Source organism: Leiobunum rupestre, chromosome 2, assembly GCF_980474605.1.
Source record: "Leiobunum rupestre chromosome 2, qqLeiRupe1.1.hap1, whole genome shotgun sequence".
Lineage (NCBI taxonomy): Eukaryota > Metazoa > Arthropoda > Arachnida > Opiliones > Sclerosomatidae > Leiobunum > Leiobunum rupestre.
The window spans coordinates 41,092,033-41,112,474 of NC_143385.1; the positions used below are offsets into that span (position 1 = coordinate 41,092,033).

The 20,442-nt window shown below is 42.0% G+C and overlaps 1 protein-coding gene across 1 annotated transcript; it reads right to left on the minus strand.

Moving 5' to 3' along the window:
* Positions 1–787: 787 nt before the first annotated feature.
* Positions 788–2,032, minus strand: LOC149957533 (alpha-ketoglutarate-dependent dioxygenase alkB homolog 3-like). The gene is made up of 6 exons (XM_090167076.1): positions 1,766–2,032; positions 1,602–1,693; positions 1,373–1,538; positions 1,089–1,310; positions 940–1,020; positions 788–862 (listed from the first exon to the last, which is right to left on the minus strand). The coding sequence occupies exons 1-6, from the start codon at positions 1,889–1,891 to the stop codon at positions 788–790; spliced, it is 762 nt and encodes a 253-aa protein (XP_090023202.1). The 5' UTR covers positions 1,892–2,032.
* Positions 2,033–20,442: the final 18,410 nt, after the last annotated feature.

The following is a 20,442-nucleotide window of genomic DNA, read 5'->3' on the forward strand; positions in this document are numbered from 1 at the left end:
CATTAACGCATTGTTTTTTTCCCAAAATTTCATACTTCGAATGCAAAAACCCTTAAGTTATTGATGATAATAAAATGTTATCTTAAATTCTTTAAATTCAATAACTTAATTGAAATTCTTTTGGGAGAGTAAGAGACTGGAAATACTGTTGACAAACTTGGCGGGCGTGGCACGGCATTGGTTAGGCTTAGTAAATTTGCACTGTTCTTTAGTACTGAAGCTAGGCAGGCGTCGTTTTGAATGGTTGAAATTCTTGAATTAATATAAAATGAAACTTATTCCGACACTCTGTGAGCGCATTAAGGTTCCTTTAAACCTCTATGAGGTAGAAATCCGCTCTTCTCACAGACAATGTATAAATCAGTTAAATTACAGCAGAGCGATGAGCATTCTGTCGAACGCGCGCTGCCATCGCCGTCATTTCGCCGAAATAGATTTTATCAGAGGAACATTTGAGATATCATGGTACTCGCGAAATTAACAAAAAAATGTGGAACTATACTAAATAACGAAAAACTAGATGGCCGTAGCTATGCAATTTTTAAATAAATGAAAGTAAGCTTACAAATCACGAAAAATTATCTAACTATAGAACTAAAATGGCTTAAAATAAGTAACACGAAGACACATTTGCCGATCATTCTTTTAAAGATAATTTTACAAACTTTAATGCTTCAAAAAAAACCAACTCGGAAGGAAGGAGAACGTAAATACAAAGTTATGAAATTTTAAATATTGAGAAAATCCACGTTTTTCAAATTAAAGCCGGGATCTATACTTTAGCGGGTTATATTTCGAAATCCGCGCACGCCACCATCTTGATTTTTAGATATATTTGTTTTTTCTCTTTTGGAATTCTGTGCTACAAAAGTGCATTAGTGTTGTGTGTCATATTTCGATAATATATTTGATTGTAGTATAGTATAAATTTATATTTACTTTGAATTCATTTTGGGTATTTCCGGCCATAATCAACAAACTTCCAGAATTTAGTGGAATAATGATTTCCGCTTCTTTGGCCTTATTGATATATGATGATAGTTAACAATATATATACGATGTTTTATTTTGGTATTTCCGGAACTTACTTCATTCCTTCGAATTTCAAAATTTCGGGTCTCTCCCAAAGAAATTGATGCTATTGTTGGCTGGACCCCCATGGTCCTTTCGTTGTCATCATGCCAAGGAACAGCGTCATGCTGGTTCCTATACTTGTTTAACAGCACACAGTTAAACGTAGCCTCTATTTTGCATACGTCTTTACAGTATGTCTGTATCCGCTTTATAATGTCTTTTACTTTTGTAGACCACTGTAAATGTGAAAATTTAATGAAAGTGTAATTTTTTAGAAATTATAGTTTTAAATACATACATTTTCATTCGCTGGGTGTGAAATGGCCTTTCCGTAAGTGTAGGCTAGCGGGCCGTACCAACATGTCAGTCTCGGCATATGCCCTTTTTGTTCCCAAGGAATGTTTTTCCTGTTGCCCAACATATCAGCCTCTTGCTTTGGGACGAAATCTGGATCGTAGTATATTCTAAAAAATGCGTTATTAGAATTTACGTTGTGTGCAATATTTTTTTTAATTAAACAAACTTACAGCGATGGCGCATCAAATGTTTTGTCCAAAACAATCCACCTGCGATTTTCTTCACCTTGAATTTTTATTGGACATCGACTTTTATCCAAATCCTTTAATTATATACCGAATTAATATTTTTAATTGGTCAGTGTTTTTTACAAATAAAGTTGTTAAAATCTTACTAGAGTTACTCGAGACATTACTGGCTCTGCTCTTTCTAGTGTTTTAATTTTTTTAATTAGATCTCCTTTTGTTTTTATTGGCCTCTTCGTTCCCCGACGTTCTAGTTCAACTATAAAAATACACATTGGTGGTTAATATTTTTCTAATTCATGGGTTTGCTTTATTAGCGGCTTGGCACGATGACGTCAGGTAATGTCACCAACGCTTTTCTTCCCTAACAGCGGCCATGAATGGCTAAAGCTTTTTAGTGACGTCAGAGAGCCAAGTCTCCATTAAACGTTAACACGCATTAAAATTATTCTACCGTTCTCGTTTGGTACTCCACCAAATAGTTTTGTATACAAAAGCTTAGCTATAAAAATAAATTAAAAAATATAATTTTTTACGCGATAATGGTTTTAAAAATCTTAGATTGTATTTGGTCCAAAATTTTCGGTGTCTTTTGTAACAGCAAATGGCGCCAATATCTTTCTACCATCTTGGGTTTGGACAGTGAACTCGGCCCAGCCAATATGTTTTTTGTTTCCTGTTTTTACGCGTGGTGAAAGCTTCTTGTCCATGGCCGCACCCCACATGGCCAATGTTGTTTCATTTGCCGTACCACTGTCAACTACGGTGGAATTGGTCCACTGCGATCCGATTTTTATTATCACCTCCCTGAAAATTTTATGATGGCATTTTAACGAAAAGATTGAAATAGCCTCCGATATTATGAGATAAAGCGCAAAAATCGAAAGATATCCTCGTAATGTTGACGGAAAGAAGTACGTTTAAGGAAAAAAACATATCCCTCACCACTTTAAGTAATTTGTGAAAGGCCCATGATATTGTTTTTAATGTTTACAAAATTACATGATATTGTTTAAAAAAATATAGATTACATTGAGTGACAGCTTTCACACTGATGATATTCGTTATCAAATGGAACTTGATGGGAAAATCCGGATGAGTAAGCAACCCGATAAAAATAACTAAATAAAGTAACTCTCAATAAAATCTAATAGCAACCGAAATCTAAAGTGACAACGGGTGCCCGAAATTGAGTCTTTTATATCATAATTTTCAAAAAGGGACCGGTCCATATTTTGCCCCCCTTAGAAGGACGCAGAAAAGTTGTTTGACTTTTCGCGGTATTTTGCTGGACGCGTCCATGATAAATACCCCCCCCCCCGACCATAAATGCCTATGATTTTTCGCTGATGATATCTTTAATGTGGCAGGGAGTTTGTTGGATTTACAAACACTTCGAACTGTTTGTGGTGATTATGCGACCAACTATGGCTTAGAGTTTGGGGGTGAAAGCGTAGAGGAAGATATTATCAAGTTGAAAATTCAAGATGAAGAAATAGCTAGAACTGATACTGTGGAATATCTCGGAGTACTGTTTCATTCAATCTCGGATTATCTCCTTCGAAACCCTTCCATAAACTGCAACCTTGTACCTCTTCGTGGTGGAAGGGAGTAACAGGTGGAGGCGAAACCCTTCATGCTTGCCAACTAAGGCTCTGCTTCTTCCTTAAGCTAAGGTGTAAGGTATCGTGCTGAGGGCTGAATGGTACCGGGGAAGCGTAAATACGGTATCATGAACTATCCCCTCGGGGAACCAGGCGAAACCCCGTTGTAATTAGCCCTCCGCCCGGACAGAGGATTCAGGGCGGTGACCTTCTACTTTCCTCTTTTCTCGTGGGACCAAAAATGGATGCACAACAAAATAAACAAAAAAAACAAAAACCGGGCAAGGGTTCGAAAGAACCCGGCCTTAAGCAGGGGGAGGGTTCGAAAGGACCCAACCCAAAACAAGGGGAGGGCTCGGAAGAACCCACCCTTAAGCTAGAGGGACTCTCCCCAAATAGAACCCGGCCTAGCCTTCAAGGGTCTGCCACTGGCAAGACCCAGCTGGCGAAGCAAGGGATCGATGGGGAAGCGTCCCTTAATAAAAACCAAAAGCGGAATCGACGCCGCCGTGAAAAGCAAAGGTCAGGGGAGGTCTCCAATAAGGAAGACCCCCTCCTACGCAAGGCAAGAGACCAAGGGGGGACGAAACTCCGGACTCCCAGTCTCAGGTCTCCAAAAGGTCGAAGGTCCACGACCAGACCTATAGTGAGACCCTTAAACTCTATAAAGATGGCCATCACTATTGATGGCTATCCCATGAAGACCATCTCTGAAGAAGAGATGGGCACCATCCAGCGAAGGATTCTAGAGAGGATTGATGGGATACCCTTGGGGGACCCTCTACCTCGATTCTGGAGTTTTAAGCTGGAAGGAGGCGCAGTACACTACCTGTGTAAGGATGTGTCTACTGCAGAGTGGTTGGGGAAGGAGTTTGACCAGAAGGAACTGGTTCCTGGTGGGTCATTACTTTCAGTAATGAAGGTAACAGACCTGCCGAAACCATTCAAAGGCCGCCTTCCGCACCATGGATGTGTATACGAAGGACGCTAATGTCCTTCTACGCAGACTCAAGACTTTCAACAGCGCGTTGAATACGCAATGCTGGAAGATAGTCAACAAGTCTGAGGTTCCGACTGCCATCCTCTGGATTTTTCAGATGGATGGAGAGTCAGTTAAGGCCATCAGGGAAGCAGGTTTTAGAGCTAAAACCGGCTTGGACAGGGGTTTCTTCAAGATACTCTTTGATCCAAGCACGGGCAGCTCGAAGGACCCGACCAACCTGGAGGGCTCTTCGCCGAATAGGGAACAATCTGAGGTCTTGGAGATGGAAGACGAGATTCTAGCCATTGGGGAATCTGGAGAGGAGAGGAAACTCTCGCAGAGGACCTTAAGGCTATTGACTTGTCAGATACCGACGAGATCAAGGAGGATGCTCATATGGAGGGAGCAACAGGGGGGCAGGCTGGGGACGCTAGTCGGGCCGGTGGGAGTGATGTGGCCTCCACATCTTCCACTGGGTACGGCTTGGCAGAACTGGCCAGCAACCAAGTTAACCCCACCCAAACATGAGTTTGAAGGTGCTGCAGATCAATTTGCACCACTGTAAGGCAGCCTCTGCTGTACTCTGCAGAAGGTTTGCCAAGGAGAGCTTCGACGTCGCTCTCATACAGGAGCCATGGACTGCCAATGGCAAGATACTTGGTCTCCAAAATGCAGGTAATATTTTCTATGATTATAACTCTGCTACACCCAGGGCTTGTGCACTGATACGCAAGGGCATTCATGCCCTTTCGCTCTCAATGTACACCTCCAGGGATATTGCCACGGTAAAACTCATCACGGATGGTGGTGGAGAGGTTACTATGGCATCGGCATACCTACCGTACGACGATGCTTTACCGCCCCCCTCGCAGGGGATGGCCAAATTGGTCATCGGTTGCGATGCTAATGCTCACCACGAAATCTGGGGCAGCTCAGACTGCAACCAGCGTGGTAAAGACTTAATGGAATATCTGGTTAGTACCAGACTTCACATTTTAAATAGGAACAATGTACCAACTTTTGTTACCTCTAACAGAAGTGAGGTCATTGATCTCACACTGTGTACAGCGAATGTCACGTGTCTAACGAACCGTCTTTGTCAGATCACAGACACATTTGCTTTAATCTTCTGGTCAAACCTGTATGGGCTTGTACCGCTATTCGTAACCCTAGGGGCACAGATTGGTCCGGTTTCAGGGAAGACTTAAGTTTCTTCCTTAAGGGTGATAAGCCACGGCTGTCATCGGTGTTGGATTTTGATTTGGCTGTTGATCGCGTTCAACAGTCCATTATCGACTCCTATCACCGCAATTGTCCAGCAAAGCCTGCCAACCGGCCAAGGTTAGTGCCTTGGTGGAACAACGAGATTGGCAGGATGCGCAAGGAAACTCGTAGGCTCTTCAACAGGGCAAAGAAGGGGGGTGATTGGGACGCCTATAAACGCACCCTCACCACCTACCACAAGTCTATCCGCTATGCCAAGAAGGCTTCGTGGAGGGACTTCTGTGAGAACAAAGCGGATGTTCCCAGTACGGCCAAATTAATGAAAATTCTGGCACATGATAATACTAAGCATCTTGACACCATTAAGTTGAAAGATGGTAGTTTTTCCACTCCAGTAAGGATACTCTGACACCTATGCTAGATGTACACTTTCCAGACTCCAAGCTCACCAGCAATGGTGGCAATGGCACTCTCCCTTTGAGGATCAATCGAACCAAAAGGGAAGATTGGGCAGTGGCGAATAAGGTCGTCACGCATTCTAGACTTATATAGGCTGTAAAGTCATTTAAACCCTATAAGTCCCCGGGACCGGATGGGATTTTTCCTATCCTCTTACAGGAGGGCAGTGATATTCTATGCCCTCTACTGCTGAGAATCTACAGGGCTTGTATTGCTCTAGGGCATTTACCTAGCACCTGGAAGCTGTCTCAAGCAATCTTTATACCCAAGCCTGGTAAATCTGATTACCTAAAAGCTAAGGCATTTAGGCCAATCAGTCTTACCTCTTTTTTCCTAAAAATTCTGGAGAAAATGGTGGACAACTATATTAGAGAGGAGGTTCTTTGCAACTCTCCTCTGTCGGCTGCGCAGCATGCCTACCAGAAGGGCAGGTCTACTGAGACCGCCCTGCATGGTATCAGCAGCTGTCTGGAAAAAGCAATTGAGCACAAGGAAATTGCGTTAGCAGTTTTTCTTGATATTGAGGGAGCCTTTGATAAGGTCTCCAGCGCAGTTATACTTAAGGCTGCGAAAAGGTTTGGTATCAATGACACATTGCGCCTTTGGATCAAATCTATGTTAACTGACCGGAAAGTGACTTCCTCCTTGCTGGGCGACTCCCTTATGGTCTCCACCAGTCATGGTTGCCCACAGGGGGGCGTTCTTTCTCCCCTTCTGTGGTGCCTGGTGGTGGATGAACTCGTTCGGAGGTTGAACAGGGGAGGATGCCGCTGTTTCGGTTACGCCGATGATATTGCTATCATCATTACTGGGAAATTCCCGGCAACAGTGAAGGACGTAATGAGGAGGGCCCTAGCATCAGTTGAGAGCTGGTGCAGGGAGGTCAACCTCATTGTTAATCCTAATAAAACTGTCTTGGTTCCTTTTACTCGTAGAAGGATAAAAGGTATGTTTGAGGGTATTTCCTTATTTGGAAAGGACCTAGTGGAGAGCACCGAGGGAAAGGACCCAGTGGAGAGCATCGAGGTTAAGTACCTCGGGGTCATCCTGGATAGCAAACTAACATGGAAACCACACCTTGACTACATTGTCAAGAGGGGCAAAATGTTATTTTGGAGAACTAGAAGTGCAGTTAGCAAGACCTGGGGCTTAAGCCCCAGGGCTGTGTACTGGCTGTACACCATGATCATCAGACCTATCCTGTCTTATGCAGCTGTGGTCTGGTGGCCAAGGGTTACTTTAAGGACTGTGCAGTTTGATCTGCGCACTCTGCAAAGGCTGGCTTGTGTCGGCATTACAGGAGCCATGAGAACAGCCCCAAGCGCTTCTCTGGAAATACTCCTGAATATGCTTCCTCTTCGCCTTTTTATTGAGGAAGCTGCCCTTTTAGGTGCCTATAGGCTTAACCAAAATGGCTGGTGGAAGGCTAATAATTGGGAGCATAGCCACACCAAGCTCTTCCGAGATATTTCCAATCAGATGCCGATTTTAACAATGGGTTCTGATCTGATGGTTACTAAACTCCACTTTAGTAAACCTTTTGAGGTCAACTTCCCTAGCCGTGCGGAGTGGAGTCACTTGACCTTCGGTACCAGAGGAGAGATGGTCTGGTTCACTGATGGGTCTAAGACCCACTATGGCACTGGTGCGGGGATGTATTGCCTTACTAATAATTTTGGCTTTTATGAAAGCCTAGGGATACACACTAGTGTATTCCAGGCTGAAATTTTTGCCATTTGCTCCTGTGTTGCTTACTGTTTACATCAGGGGTATCATGGGAAGGTTATCCAGATTTATTCAGATAGCCAGGCTGCTCTTAGAGCTCTCAGCCAGTATAGTATTCTTTCTAAACTGGTTTTTAGCTGCTTAGATCTCCTCTGCACTCTTGGGTTGCACAATAAAGTTCAACTTTGTTGGGTACCTGGGCATAAGGGGCATCTTGGGAACGAAAGGGCCGACGCCTTGGCCAAGGAAGGTGCGAGGGCTGGGTTCATTGGTCCAGAACCTGCTCTCCCCATCTCCCGAGGACTTGTACGCGGCTTGATCTCCAAGTTTATGTCAGATCGTCAACTCAGACAATGGTCTGAAATTGAGGGTCAAAGGCAGGCTAAAGAGTTCACTCTTGGCCCATCTAGGGAGAGAGCTAGAGAATTACTCTCGCTCTCTAGGTCCAGTATTAGGATTGTTACTGGCCTACTTACAGGCCACTGCCATCTTAACAGACATTTAACGCTTATTGGGGTCAGTGATGACCCGATTTGCAGATCTTGTCTAGCTGAGGAGGAAACTGCCTCACATGTACTCTGTAGCTGCGATTACTATGCAGCCCAGAGGTGTGAGCATTTGGGTATGCATCGGTTGGAGACGTATGACGTCTCTAATATCACGGCCGGGCAGATTTTAAGCTTTATGTCGGCAAAAGGACTTAATTCAGTCACCCAGTTTGGGGATGCACAATGGACCTTAGGTCGAAGTGTTTGGCTTGCCACCCCACTCAATAATAATAATCTCCTTCGACAAGAAGATAAGGTGCGTAAGAAGGCGTGTAAATTGATGGGTGCGATAAACCATCAAGCAGTGCATTCGTACAACCGCTACGAAGTTAGCCGAACACTATGGAAAGCAGTAGCTGTCCCGGGTCTTACATATGGGAATGAAGTACTATTATTATTCCTAATATCCGGCGCACAAAGAGTCGAGCCTAGACTCCCCGCGACTCGTTCCAGGAAATGGCAATAAGAAGGTTTAAAAACGGCGCGAAAAACCGTGTTCTTGGTAAATTTCACAATTGAGGGTTACAAACATTACCCTTTCATCGACCCAGAAACCTTGACGAATACGTTTATCTAGAATATCAGTTCGTTAAACCTAAATCTTTCTCAAAGAGTTAAATCAATTTCGTAGCTCGTTAATCGAGCGAAAAAAGGGGTATTGTCCATAAATATCGTGACGTCATGACCACTATAAGATAAAACTAATGACAAAATGAACTACTATAGGTGGCAAAAAATATAAATTATTCTTATACAAGATGGCGGCCATCTGGGTAACGCAAGGTGTGTTGGAGAAAAAGGGTTTAACACTAGCTTTCCACTATTTAATGATGTCGTCACGAGAATCCACCCTAGTTACTGGAGGAATCAAAAAGAAATGAAAATATTGGTCTCAAATCCAAATGAAAATTGATGAGACCGTTAAATTCAAAATCATATAATATCAATCAAATAGGCTTATCTTGCGAAAAAAGCACCGTTTTTCGCGGGAAATATCGGATATTAATTTCGTATGGAACTACTCTAATTAATAATAGCCTAATCTTTATGTGAACTAATTGGATTAATTATATTCCAATAATTTTATTTGTTTGTTTAAATTTTAATTTCGATCGAATCATTTATTTTTTTTTAATGATATCAGATTTGATATTTCCAAGTTTGAAAAACTTTTAATTTTAAAAATGTGTAAAACAAACTATAAACAAGCGAGGCGTAATCGTAGCTGAATTCCAAAGAAACTTGAAAACACGCTTCTCACTATAGCGATTAGCGACAATGAAAATTGTAAAATTCCCATTTTCCCTTTTTCACGCAGCAACTACGTGTGATAAAACAAGTCGGCCCAGGCCGTAATATTAGTTCCACATCAGTGTATTCGAGTGGGCAAAGCCATACACCCTTAGTAGACACAGGTAGGCAAACTAATACAAAAGCTGTTGAGGCTATGTGATTTCTTATCGTTTGATATATAAATTGCCACCCTAAGTTAAAGAGTGGATGCCGCCCACCCTCAAGATACACGGGTGGGCAAACCAATTCATAAGCTGTTGAGGTCATTTGATTTCCTATCGTTAGATAGACGTAAAGTATCAAAGGTGATATAGGAAAGCAAAACACGACAAACATAATTTTTTTAAATTATTGAAATTAGTGGAAAAATGATTTAAAGAAATTCTTAAACTGGGATTCAAATGTGTTTATTTTAGGAAATTTATATCAAACATTTGGGTATGGTTCAAACACCAAAATTCCTATTATTGCACAAATTCATAAAAAAGATACCCTTGAATGTAATTAAGCTTAAGTCCGACTGCTTTGGATTTTTCCCATATTCTTAGTACATAAATACATTCTTGATTAATGCATATTGGTTTTGACTTAACTTGCAAGGTAATTTGACAAAAAGTAATATTTTAAATTTCGATCTATTTGTGGTAGAGCTATAAACGGGAACTTGGAAGTTAATATACCTAAGTTTTGCGAATGGTATACGGCAAAGATTATCCTAATAAAAATTTACATTCATAGATATAAAAATACATATGCCCGAATGCCCCTAGTTTTTGGATGAGTATGGGAGTCCAATAATTAACAATGGCGGTACGTAAGTGTGTGAAGGTAAATAGAGTCTTCAATGCTTTAACTTTTTAAGCGTACGTGTGTTCTTAATAATGTAATACCTTCTCCCGATAGTGACTTCAATTTATTATTGTTTCTTTATGGTTCCATTATTGCTTTTATTACTCAAAAGGAAGTTCGTTAGGTGTGGATTGAACTCGTAGTTTGTCTTTGAACCTTTTGTGTGGTGTAACGAGTGATGAAGTTTTTTAATGTCTCTTGTTGATTTATTGAAATATGAAACTCCCTTGTTATAGTTGGTCTTTTAACCTTGCGTGATGAAACTGGTGACGAATTTCTTTAACGTCTCTTGTTGATTGAGTTTATCACTGAACTTTTAGACTAGTTTGTCTTTCAACCTTGTGAAATAATTTCCAAGATTTAGTAACAATAGTTTTCTCCAGAAAGGAAGCAAATATTGAAATCGAGCTATTATTTCCTTATGATCAGAAAAACCATAGTCATGGCAAGACTGAAGATAAATGATGCCATCTTTAAATGAGGAATTTTAAAAATAGCTTGACGTCTCTTATAAAAAGTATCATCCAGTGCAATCTTGAATGATATACCGAAAACATTTAGTTCCTTTTATGAAACTTGATAGAGGAAAATGGTCATATTGGGAACCCGTATTGGATCGCGGCACAAGTATTTACATTGAAAGACTCCAAAGGGATTATGGGAAATGTACCACCATTGTCAATTTTTGGGCTCCAATAATTCAACTAAAAATGGGGCAAGTTAAAATCATATAATATTGGCATTAATTATATTAGTAAATTTTCAAGAACAAATCAATGAAGCGAAAATTGCAATTAAAGGTTACTTAAACAAAAATATAACTAAACTTTTCCCATAACATAAATAATTAACAAAAATATGATTCTAATCAACTAATTCGGATGTTAATCAACAAACAAACAATAGAAAAAATAACAAGTAATTACAAATTGAATAATAAACTTATTTCAATGCAACGCGACGAAAATGATGGTTCACGACAGTAAATGAATATAAATAACGTGTAAATCGCGTAGCTCAAACGTGCAATGATAAAGAAAATAGTGCGTATGGTATTTCCTATATTATATATCTATAAAAGAGCTAGTAAATAATTTTGTTGAGATCCGCAAAACTCTTGCCCAACATTTCCATTGGTGCCCTTCTCGAAACACCCATCCGCTCCCCAAGGTATCCAAGCCCGAAAGGATCATACTGTTAGCGGCAAGGGTGTAGCAACGTTTTTTTAAAAGCTAACATATTATTATAGATTTTTTTTTTGAACGATTATGATTTAAGTGTACACCGGATTTCGCGAGTGGCTTCTCTCTCGTTTTCTGAACCCACAATACCTTTTTGAAGTTATGCCATCGTGAGCAGTGGCGTGGCTAAACTCTTTTTTTGCGGCCTCCTCAAAAGCCAATTAGAGGGGCCCCTTGACGCCAGAAGCCCCCGCCCTCGTTGCGGGGTCTGCAGAGGCCGTATGTATACCACTGACCGTGAGTGCCTAACAGTTTGCCCTCCACACATGGGGATCATAGTGGCTAAATTGGATATTATATGACGTAAAAATATCGCCACATATCATGTGTAAAAAAATTACGTCGCTAGGGTTCAGATAATCTTACTCGTAAAAATAGTGTAAACAATTACTATAAATCATAATCGCAAGGAATAAATAAAAAGAACCGCATTAATAAATCTTCGATTTCAATTACAAAATGCACGAAGTAACTACAGGAAAAGCATTTAAATAAATAGATACATAAATAAATGGATAAATAAGAAAATAAAATAAAATAAATTAAGCTTACGGGGTGAAACCTGTTGTGATAATGACGAGAGCAAATGCCTGCGCACTCTTTTGAAAAGTGGACATAAAATTTAGTTAAGTTCAGTCAAAACTGCATTTTGGTATAGTATGTTTCGAGTTTTCATCCTAGTTTACACAGTGAGTCCTATAGTAGGGACTTTTTAGAACGAATCAACTGCTAATACGCTAGGAAATTTGCAAAAACCAGTAAAAATAGGAGCTTCTTTAGTTCTTTTTAACCTATAAGTAAAACAATGTAAAATCGTTGGTCCACCCTAAAATCTGCAGTCCCTACTCCCTTTAAAGCAATCTGCTACGATCAAGGCACCGTTTGTCATCATAACTATTATTTTAACATTTCCTGGCATTTCCATACCCATATTCAGATATCCAAAACATATAAAAAATTGATACATCAGGGCCATTAAAATTTTTTTTCTCAACTGCTCTTGTTATAAAAACAAATCGATTTATGGTATGAATAGTAACTCTCACGGTATAGAGCGAAATATTTTTCGCGGAAAAGCTTATTGCCGAATGCCAAGTCTATTTGCGTGTCTCCGTCAGTAGAAAATTTACCATTCAAACCAGGCATAAGCTCGACTCCATATGGGCAGAAAAGCTCCGTAAGTTTTGTCCGCCGCTGTAAGAAATCCAGGTTGAAATCGCCAACGATGACTGTCGGAATTGAGTTACTATACATTTGGTCAAGCAATGGGCCAATATCGTCTAACACCAATTTCAAACTAGCGGCTGGGGACTTGTATATCAACAGAACATCGATTCGCTCGCCTCCCAGAGTGCATTCGAACCAAAGTCGCTCAAAATGAGCCCTAGCATTACGAGTTCGATTGGGGAGGAGACCATATTCCACCTTTTCTAAAAGGTTCGTAGCAAAAACTGATGACCTATGGTAAATGGACGAGCCGAATGCCACCCTTAAAGATTCACGGTTTAACGTAGTGCCCCCAAAGTACGCAAAGCCAGGGAGTGAGATATCGTCACCTTCTTTGGCCCATGTCTCAACCAGACAAAGCAGATCAGCGCCTATCATAACAGCGTCGTAGCAGATATCCGTAATATGCGCACCTAACGATTGGACATTCTGGAAACAAATAGCGGGTCTGACGTCCGAAAACGGAAGTGAAAGTGAAACTTCTAATCTTAGCCTCGTCATTTCCTTTTCGACCGCGTCATTTTCTCGCGGTGGCAGTGGGGCTTTAAATTCCGATGTAAAAAACAAACCATTTGCTGTTTTTGCCCTGCTACAAGCGACGTACATATGAGTTCTGGCTAATCTTTTGTCTGAGGTGTGAACAACGACTGAAGCGTATGTATCACCTTGGCTCTTGTGTATTGTTATGGCCTCTGCTATTTTCAACGGGAATTGAGTTCTGGTAATTGACACATTTTTCTGACCATGTTTACGAACAAACGATTTGGAAACCTTTTCAATGGGAGTCCAATCTAGAGCAGCTTCCATCATTGTACCGAGCGAACGACTTTTCGATCGTAAGACTTGCCCAACTCTGGTTTGTTCAAAATGCATCCAAATCCTTAAAGGAACTGTATCTCCTTTTTTCGTTTTACCATAGTCAATTTGGCGCAGCCGTCCTGTGGCCCCATTGACTAACCCGTCTGAGATATCAACGTTGCAAGTCATCATATATCGCACACCGCAAGCTAAGCAAATTTCTCTCGTTAAACCCATCGTTACTGTGACAGGAAGATCTCGAGCTTTATTCAGTAGCGTTTCTTTAACGGAGTTTGAAACGTCACCTGTAGCCGAATCGAAAGCTACAGACGTTACTTTCTCAGTAGCCAGGCTTTGGATTTTAGCGTCATTAAAAGCGTCAACCCCCACATTCGTATGAAATAGGTGAATAGCGTCCTCGGGAGGAATCCTAACGTTAGAAAGCATACAACGATCAAACAAATACACATCCTGAACTGTCAAAGCGCCGACAGCCATTCGGTTCAAAGCTTCAGCAAACGACTTATCATCTTTCTGTCGCATAATTTCAGTCAATTCGAAGAATTGGAAATCTTCCCAGCACGGACTATCAATTAAAGCGCCGTAAGTGGAGTGAGGAGATTGGAAAATCGGTTTGTCCATTACAGGCGGCAACTGATGGAAATCACCTACCACTAGTACAGAAAGACCCCCGAAAGTCTGTCCCGAGCCCATGATATCTTGGGCTCTGTCGTGAACTTGGTTAATTGTTTTGACTCCAGCCATTGAAATTTCATCAATAATCAATAATTTCAAGTTATTGTATACCGCTCGCATTTTACTCAAAGCTTCTGATTGCAAACGTGCCATTTGGCCGCCATATTGCACCGTGGGCAGGCTAAAGGCAGCGTGCAAAGTTGTGCCGCCTATGTTAAAAGCAGCTTTCCCTGTATAAGCTGTTTTCAAAACAATAACACTGGAATTATCAACTCCTGGTTTTTTGTAAAAATATTTGGACACTGCTTCGTAAATAGCGTTAATAAGCACCGATTTCCCTACACCGGCACCTCCGCTCACGAATAAACGCAAAGGGGTTACCATTGCATTTTTAAAATGTTCCAAAACATAATTAAAAATTTCTCGTTGCCGTTTATTTAATGAACGAAGCAGAGAAACATAATCGGAATCTCCCAAAGACGTCACTCGCGCTACCATTGTGACGTCGGTTGGGCGAACTGCGTCCAACTCTAGCCCAATGTCAGCGCCTTCAGTGTGGTCGGCTCGGACCGCAAAATTCGGATCATCAAGTGTAAAATTACGATCCCTGGCATCCTGGTAATCAGACATTGGTTGTACATTGTCAAGATTCACGACTAGTTCATTTTCGTGGAAGTCCTGAAGAGCCTTTTCAATTGCTCCTTCATCGGTATCTCCAAAAAACTCCTGTCGTTTGGCAGATATCGCTAGCAGGTTCAACTCGTATAACCCCTTGATATCTTTCTCTATAATATCCGAGTTTTGATCCCGCCATGGGTGAAACAACATAACCTGTTCCCTGTAGAAATTATCGAGATCTACCTGCATGTTGTACTTCCGGAAACGGATGACTTTCGCTCGCGTACGTTTGCGTACGTAACCTTTTCGACCCGCCAAGGACAAGAAACTACCAGATACGGGTTCTATTTCATCCTCGGGCTCGTGGTCTACGTTTAAATTATCGACTGGAGCTTGTTTACCTGCACGCTTGTTCTTGGAGAACTCGTACCAAGCTGCAAACTCAGCTAGGCAAACATTATTAAGGTCGTCAGGCCTGACCGAGTATCGCTCGATTAGGCCTGTCGCATAAATATCTGTACTATTTTCAGCGAGTTCCTCTAATTCGGAAACTGGTTTTAAAATATGAACCCTTTGTTCAGGGGGACTTGTATTTACATAGATAGACGCACGGCTAGATCTAGAAACGGCCATTTGTAAAACACCATAAGACGCTTCTTGCGCGCTTATTTCTTGAGCATTCATAAACTTATTGCCAATAATTCTCAATTTATCTTTGATATTGGAACCTTTTCGTTTAGCTTCTTTACAAGCTTCGGCTAGAAGCAAAGACATACCGCGTTGCGATTTCCCAATATAGGAGACAATATAGACAACGCAAGCGTAAGGATCCAAAACGTATTGGAGATCCATGTTAGCCCACCAAAGGCGCAAAATATCTGTATTGTAGGGATTTAACCTAATTTCATTTGGTTGACGTTTAAGCAAAACTGCCTTTTTTTTCAACGAGAAAGATACCGTGTCAATGTATTCTTCTTCCGAGATATCGAAATTTAAAGCCTGCAAAAAGGCTTCAAATGTCTCGGGTGCATTTTCCGATTTTATATCTGCAATAGCATTCAATACCTTAGGAACTAATTCCTGAATTTGTCTCCCGTACAATTCCGGCCAGTCTCGATTTTCGGGATCGACAATGACCGTACGGGGCATAGGTGGGAAAGGAATCCCGAATCGACAAGTTGGCTTCGGACCTCCACCTGTTTTTACTTTGCAAGTCCGAGAGTGTTTGTGGGTTTGGAGTTTTAACAACTCTTCCCATTCTTCACCTTCTAACTTAGCGCAAGAAATAAATTTATCTATAAAACTTCCGATTTCTTCCTTGTTAGAGCCGTCGGATTTTAGTTTTGGCGCACCCGAGACCCAAAGCAAAGAATGAATATGCGGACTGCCTCTGTGCTGAAATTCGACTCGATAGTAAAAGTCTACTATAATGCCTAAAGGTGCCATTTTACTTCTCAATAGCTTCATTAGAGCTCTAAACCTATAGTCAAAATACCTAGCGCAAGTAATTGGGTCGTTCTGTATAAGTTTGGCTTTTTCCATAAAATCCATTTGTTTTATCTCTTCCGCACTTAACACGCTTCTCCCCGTTGTCTTTAAAAGTGCGTTAATTAACTCTGGCCATCTTGATTCAGCCGCAGAGCATGTAAAAAAAAAAGTAGGAATACCTAATTGCCTCAACATAGCCAATAATTCTTTTTGGCGGTGTTGCCAATATGCAGGGCTAGATCTTATAGTCTCTAAGATCCTATAGCCGTCGTTTTGCTTGACTAATAAATCTAAGCCACCCTCTGACCTAACAGCCCCAGCAGTAATCACCCGTCCATCGGAAGATTTGGTTTTTCGCATACAAATTTGAATAGCTGAACTTATTTTCAGCAATTCTAATTTCAAGAATGAGTAAAACAATTTCGAATTGTCCTTGGCGCATCGGCGATCGACATTTAGCATTTCCCATTTCACCCTATCAGCGTAAGTAACTTTCACGCTAAATTTCATCTCGTGACCACCATATATATGAGGAAAAGATAACCATTCTCCATCCTCATCGAATAAAACTGCAATTGGTCTACGACCTTCTCCAGGAGCTATCGTAACTGCGACATCACCCGGAGGTGGCAAATCAGCCGGCGATATATAATCCTCACTCGATAACAATAAAGTATCGTTTGAACCGCAGTTTACCAAGTCTCTGTCAGTAACCTCGTTCCATTCTTCATCAGAATCTAATTCAACAACAGGAATTTCTATGGGCGCTATATCTTCTGTTATAGGTTGAACCCCGTAGGTTGCAGGGCGATCAGCTCCTATTGGTTGGGTACCAGGATTCTCAGGCGCAACCCTATCTTCCTCATCTACGATGAAATCAAGTCTAGCTAAATTGGCATTCAGCACGTTCTCTGATAAAACTATTTCGTTTTTCACGTAGAGAGGCGTGCCAATTAAATGGCGGGCAGCTAACCATATTACATGTGGGCGAACGGACTCGTGCATATAAGCGTGATCAAACACCATCCGGCGGTTTAACCTGAGTTGAATGGTGTAAGTCTCGTTAAAGGCACGCGGAATCACCGTGGATAACGTTGTGTCAACGCTTATCGGTACATTCACGACGGTTCCTCTGATTCCACTCTGTCGATCAACACCGAGAGGTCGTATTTGCATGAATGGAATTCTAGGAGAAACGCATCTCACTTCCAAAGGGGATAAATTTCTGAGACACTCTGGGAGATTCACGAACAGAAACCCGTTTGTTTTGGAAAACTTTGGTATTTTACCTTGCCTTATGTCTTTTTGGCAAGTGATACAAACGTATGTTGGAAAAAGGTTTTCACGCTCTCCCCTTTGACTCGTCTGCACGCTCGTTTTAAACCATAAACGGTAACAGCTTTCACATACATGGGAGGGTGTGTCCTTAATCATTTTCAAATATAACATTTCATGATATTTCGGGTCATTTGTATGTAAAGCGGTAGTTTCTCTTTCCCTTTCTCTGAACTCCGGGTCAACACGCCTCATCGCGACAGCCACTCGTTCTCTTTCTCGAAACTCGAGATTCAACCGCCGGTCTTCCATCGCCTGTCGTGATAATTCTCTATCTCTCTGAAGGCAGGCAACATCTTGCTGTCTAGCCACTACAGCTTCCCGTTCTCTTTCTCTGAATTGAGAATCAAGCCGCTTCTGAGCCATATCAGCTCGCTCCTTTTCATTATACTCAGAATCGAGCCGCTTATGAGCCATAGCGGCTCGCATAGCGACTCGCTCCCTTTCGGCATACTCGGAATCGAGCCGCTTCTGAGCCATAGCGGCTCGTTCCCTTTCGTTGTACTCAGAAGCGAGCCGCTTATGAGCCATAGCGGCTCGCATAGCGACTTGCTCCCTTTCGGCATACTCGGAATTGAGCCGCTTCTGAGCCATATCAGCTCGCTCCTTTTCATTATACTCAGAAGCGAGCCGCTTATGAGCCATAGCGGCTCGTTCCCTTTCGTTGTACTCAGAAGCGAGCCGCTTATGTGCCATAGCGGCTCGCATAGCGACTCGCTCCCTTTCGGCATACTCGGAATCGAGCCGCTTCTGAGCCATAGCGGCTCGTTCCCTTTCGTTGTACTCAGAAGCGAGCCGCTTATGAGCCATAGCGGCTCGCATAGCGACTCGCTCCCTTTCGGCATACTCGGAATCGAGCCGCTTCTGAGCCATAGCGGCTCGTTCCCTTTCATTGTACTCAGAAGCGAGCCGCTTATGAGCCATAGCGGCTCGCATAGCGACTCGCTCCCTTTCGGCATACTCGGAATCGAGCCGCTTCTGAGCCATAGCGGCTCGTTCCCTTTCGTTGTACTCAGAAGCGAGCCGCTTATGAGCCATAGCGGCTCGCATAGCGACTCGCTCCCTTTCGGCATACTCGGAATCGAGCCGCTTCTGAGCCATAGCGGCTCGTTCCCTTTCATTGTACTCAGAAGCGAGCCGCTTATGAGCCATAGCGGCTCGCATAGCGACTCGCTCCCTTTCGGCATACTCGGAATCGAGCCGCTTCTGAGCCATAGCGGCTCGTTCCCTTTCGTTGTACTCAGAAGCGAGCCGCTTATGAGCCATAGCGGCTCGCATAGCGACTCGCTCCCTTTCGGCATACTCAGAATCGAGCCGCTTCTGAGTCATAGTGGCTCGCATAGCGACTCGCTCCCTTTCGGCATACTCGGAATCGAGCCGCTTGTGAGCCTTAGTGGCCTGCTCCCTTTCGGTATACTCGGAATCGAGCCGCTTCTGGGCCATAGCGGCTCGCTTCCTTTCGCTACTGTCCATATTTTCTTCAAAGCGGCTTTCGGCAGTATTGGGTACCAAATGCGGCATAAGCGGATACGCCCTACTATCTAGAGTTGGTACCAGGTGCTGCACGCCTAAGTCACACATGCTCTTATTCTCAGAGCTAACACTATGCCCTGATATATCAGCGCTTGTAGAGGGAAGATTTAAATCGGGCTCAACATCTTCATAACGTCTTTTCTTTCTTTGGGCCTTTTCTCTTTCTCTGTATTGAGGATCTTTTCTTTTAGCCGCAATCCTCTCTCTCTCCTTCTTTCTTTTCTCCTCTCTCTTCTGGTCGTTATCCATTTAACTCACGGCTCAAAATTTGTCACAGCTCCAATTTTTTCCAATCAGATAACACTTACGGTACTACGACCTTCTCGTGTGTGCAGTTACGGGTGTAACCCTTCTTCTGCTTCGTTAACACTTACGGTACTACGACCTTCTCGTGTGTGCAGTTACGGGTTTAACCCTTCTCCTGCTTCGTTAACACTTACGGTACTACGACCTTCTCGTGTGTGCTGTTACGGGTTTAACCCTTCTCCTGCTACGTTAACACTTACGGTACTACGACCTTCTCGTGTGTGCAGTTACGGGTTTAACCCTTCTCCTGCTACGTTAACACTTACGGTACTACGACCTTCTCGTGTGTGCTGTTACGGGTTTAACCCTTCTCCTGCTACGTTAACACTTACGGTACTACGACCTTCTCGTGTGTGCTGTTACGGGTTTAACCCTTCTCCTGCTTCGTTAACACTTACGGTACTACGACCTTCTCGTGTGTGCGTTTGGTTTTTCCCCTGGTTCGCTACCAGAAGGGTAGGAAACACGACTGGAATAAAAGTTTTTAACGTAAGTTTAAATTATGAAATACATCTTATTTATAAATCGCTACCTGAGAATAGAAACATCGTCACTCTGTTTCGAAATTAAAAAGGGATAATACACCCATAATTTAACATTAATACAAAAAGACTAGATTCTTAAAAATTTTAGTTTTAAAAAAGTTACACTATTTGGTTTAAAAATATTAATTTACTGACAAGTTTCTCAAAAGGTTTGAGTATAAAAATTAAGGTACAATATCATTTCGTTACAAAATATTATTAATTAACCGCCTAGTTCCTAAAAATATTTCAGTTTAAAAAAAGGTACATCATATTTGGTTTTACCAAGAATGTTTTTTTTTCTTATATTCCGGGTGAATTAATTTATTAGGACGCTTTTCAGCTTTGTCTCTATCTCACCTAACGTATAGGAGCT

Bases quoted from the DNA above. Each gene is read 5' to 3' on its own strand.
- LOC149957533 (XM_090167076.1), bottom strand. From the start codon at position 1,891: ATGTGTATTTTTATAGTTGAACTAGAACGTCGGGGAACGAAGAGGCCA. The intron at 1,021-1,088 runs GTAAGTTCCGGA...TATATCAATAAG, and splicing joins TTGAAATTCGAAGGAATGAA to GCCAAAGAAGCGGAAATCAT. The intron at 863-939 runs GTAAATATAAAT...GCACTTTTGTAG, and splicing joins ATACCCAAAATGAATTCAAA to CACAGAATTCCAAAAGAGAA.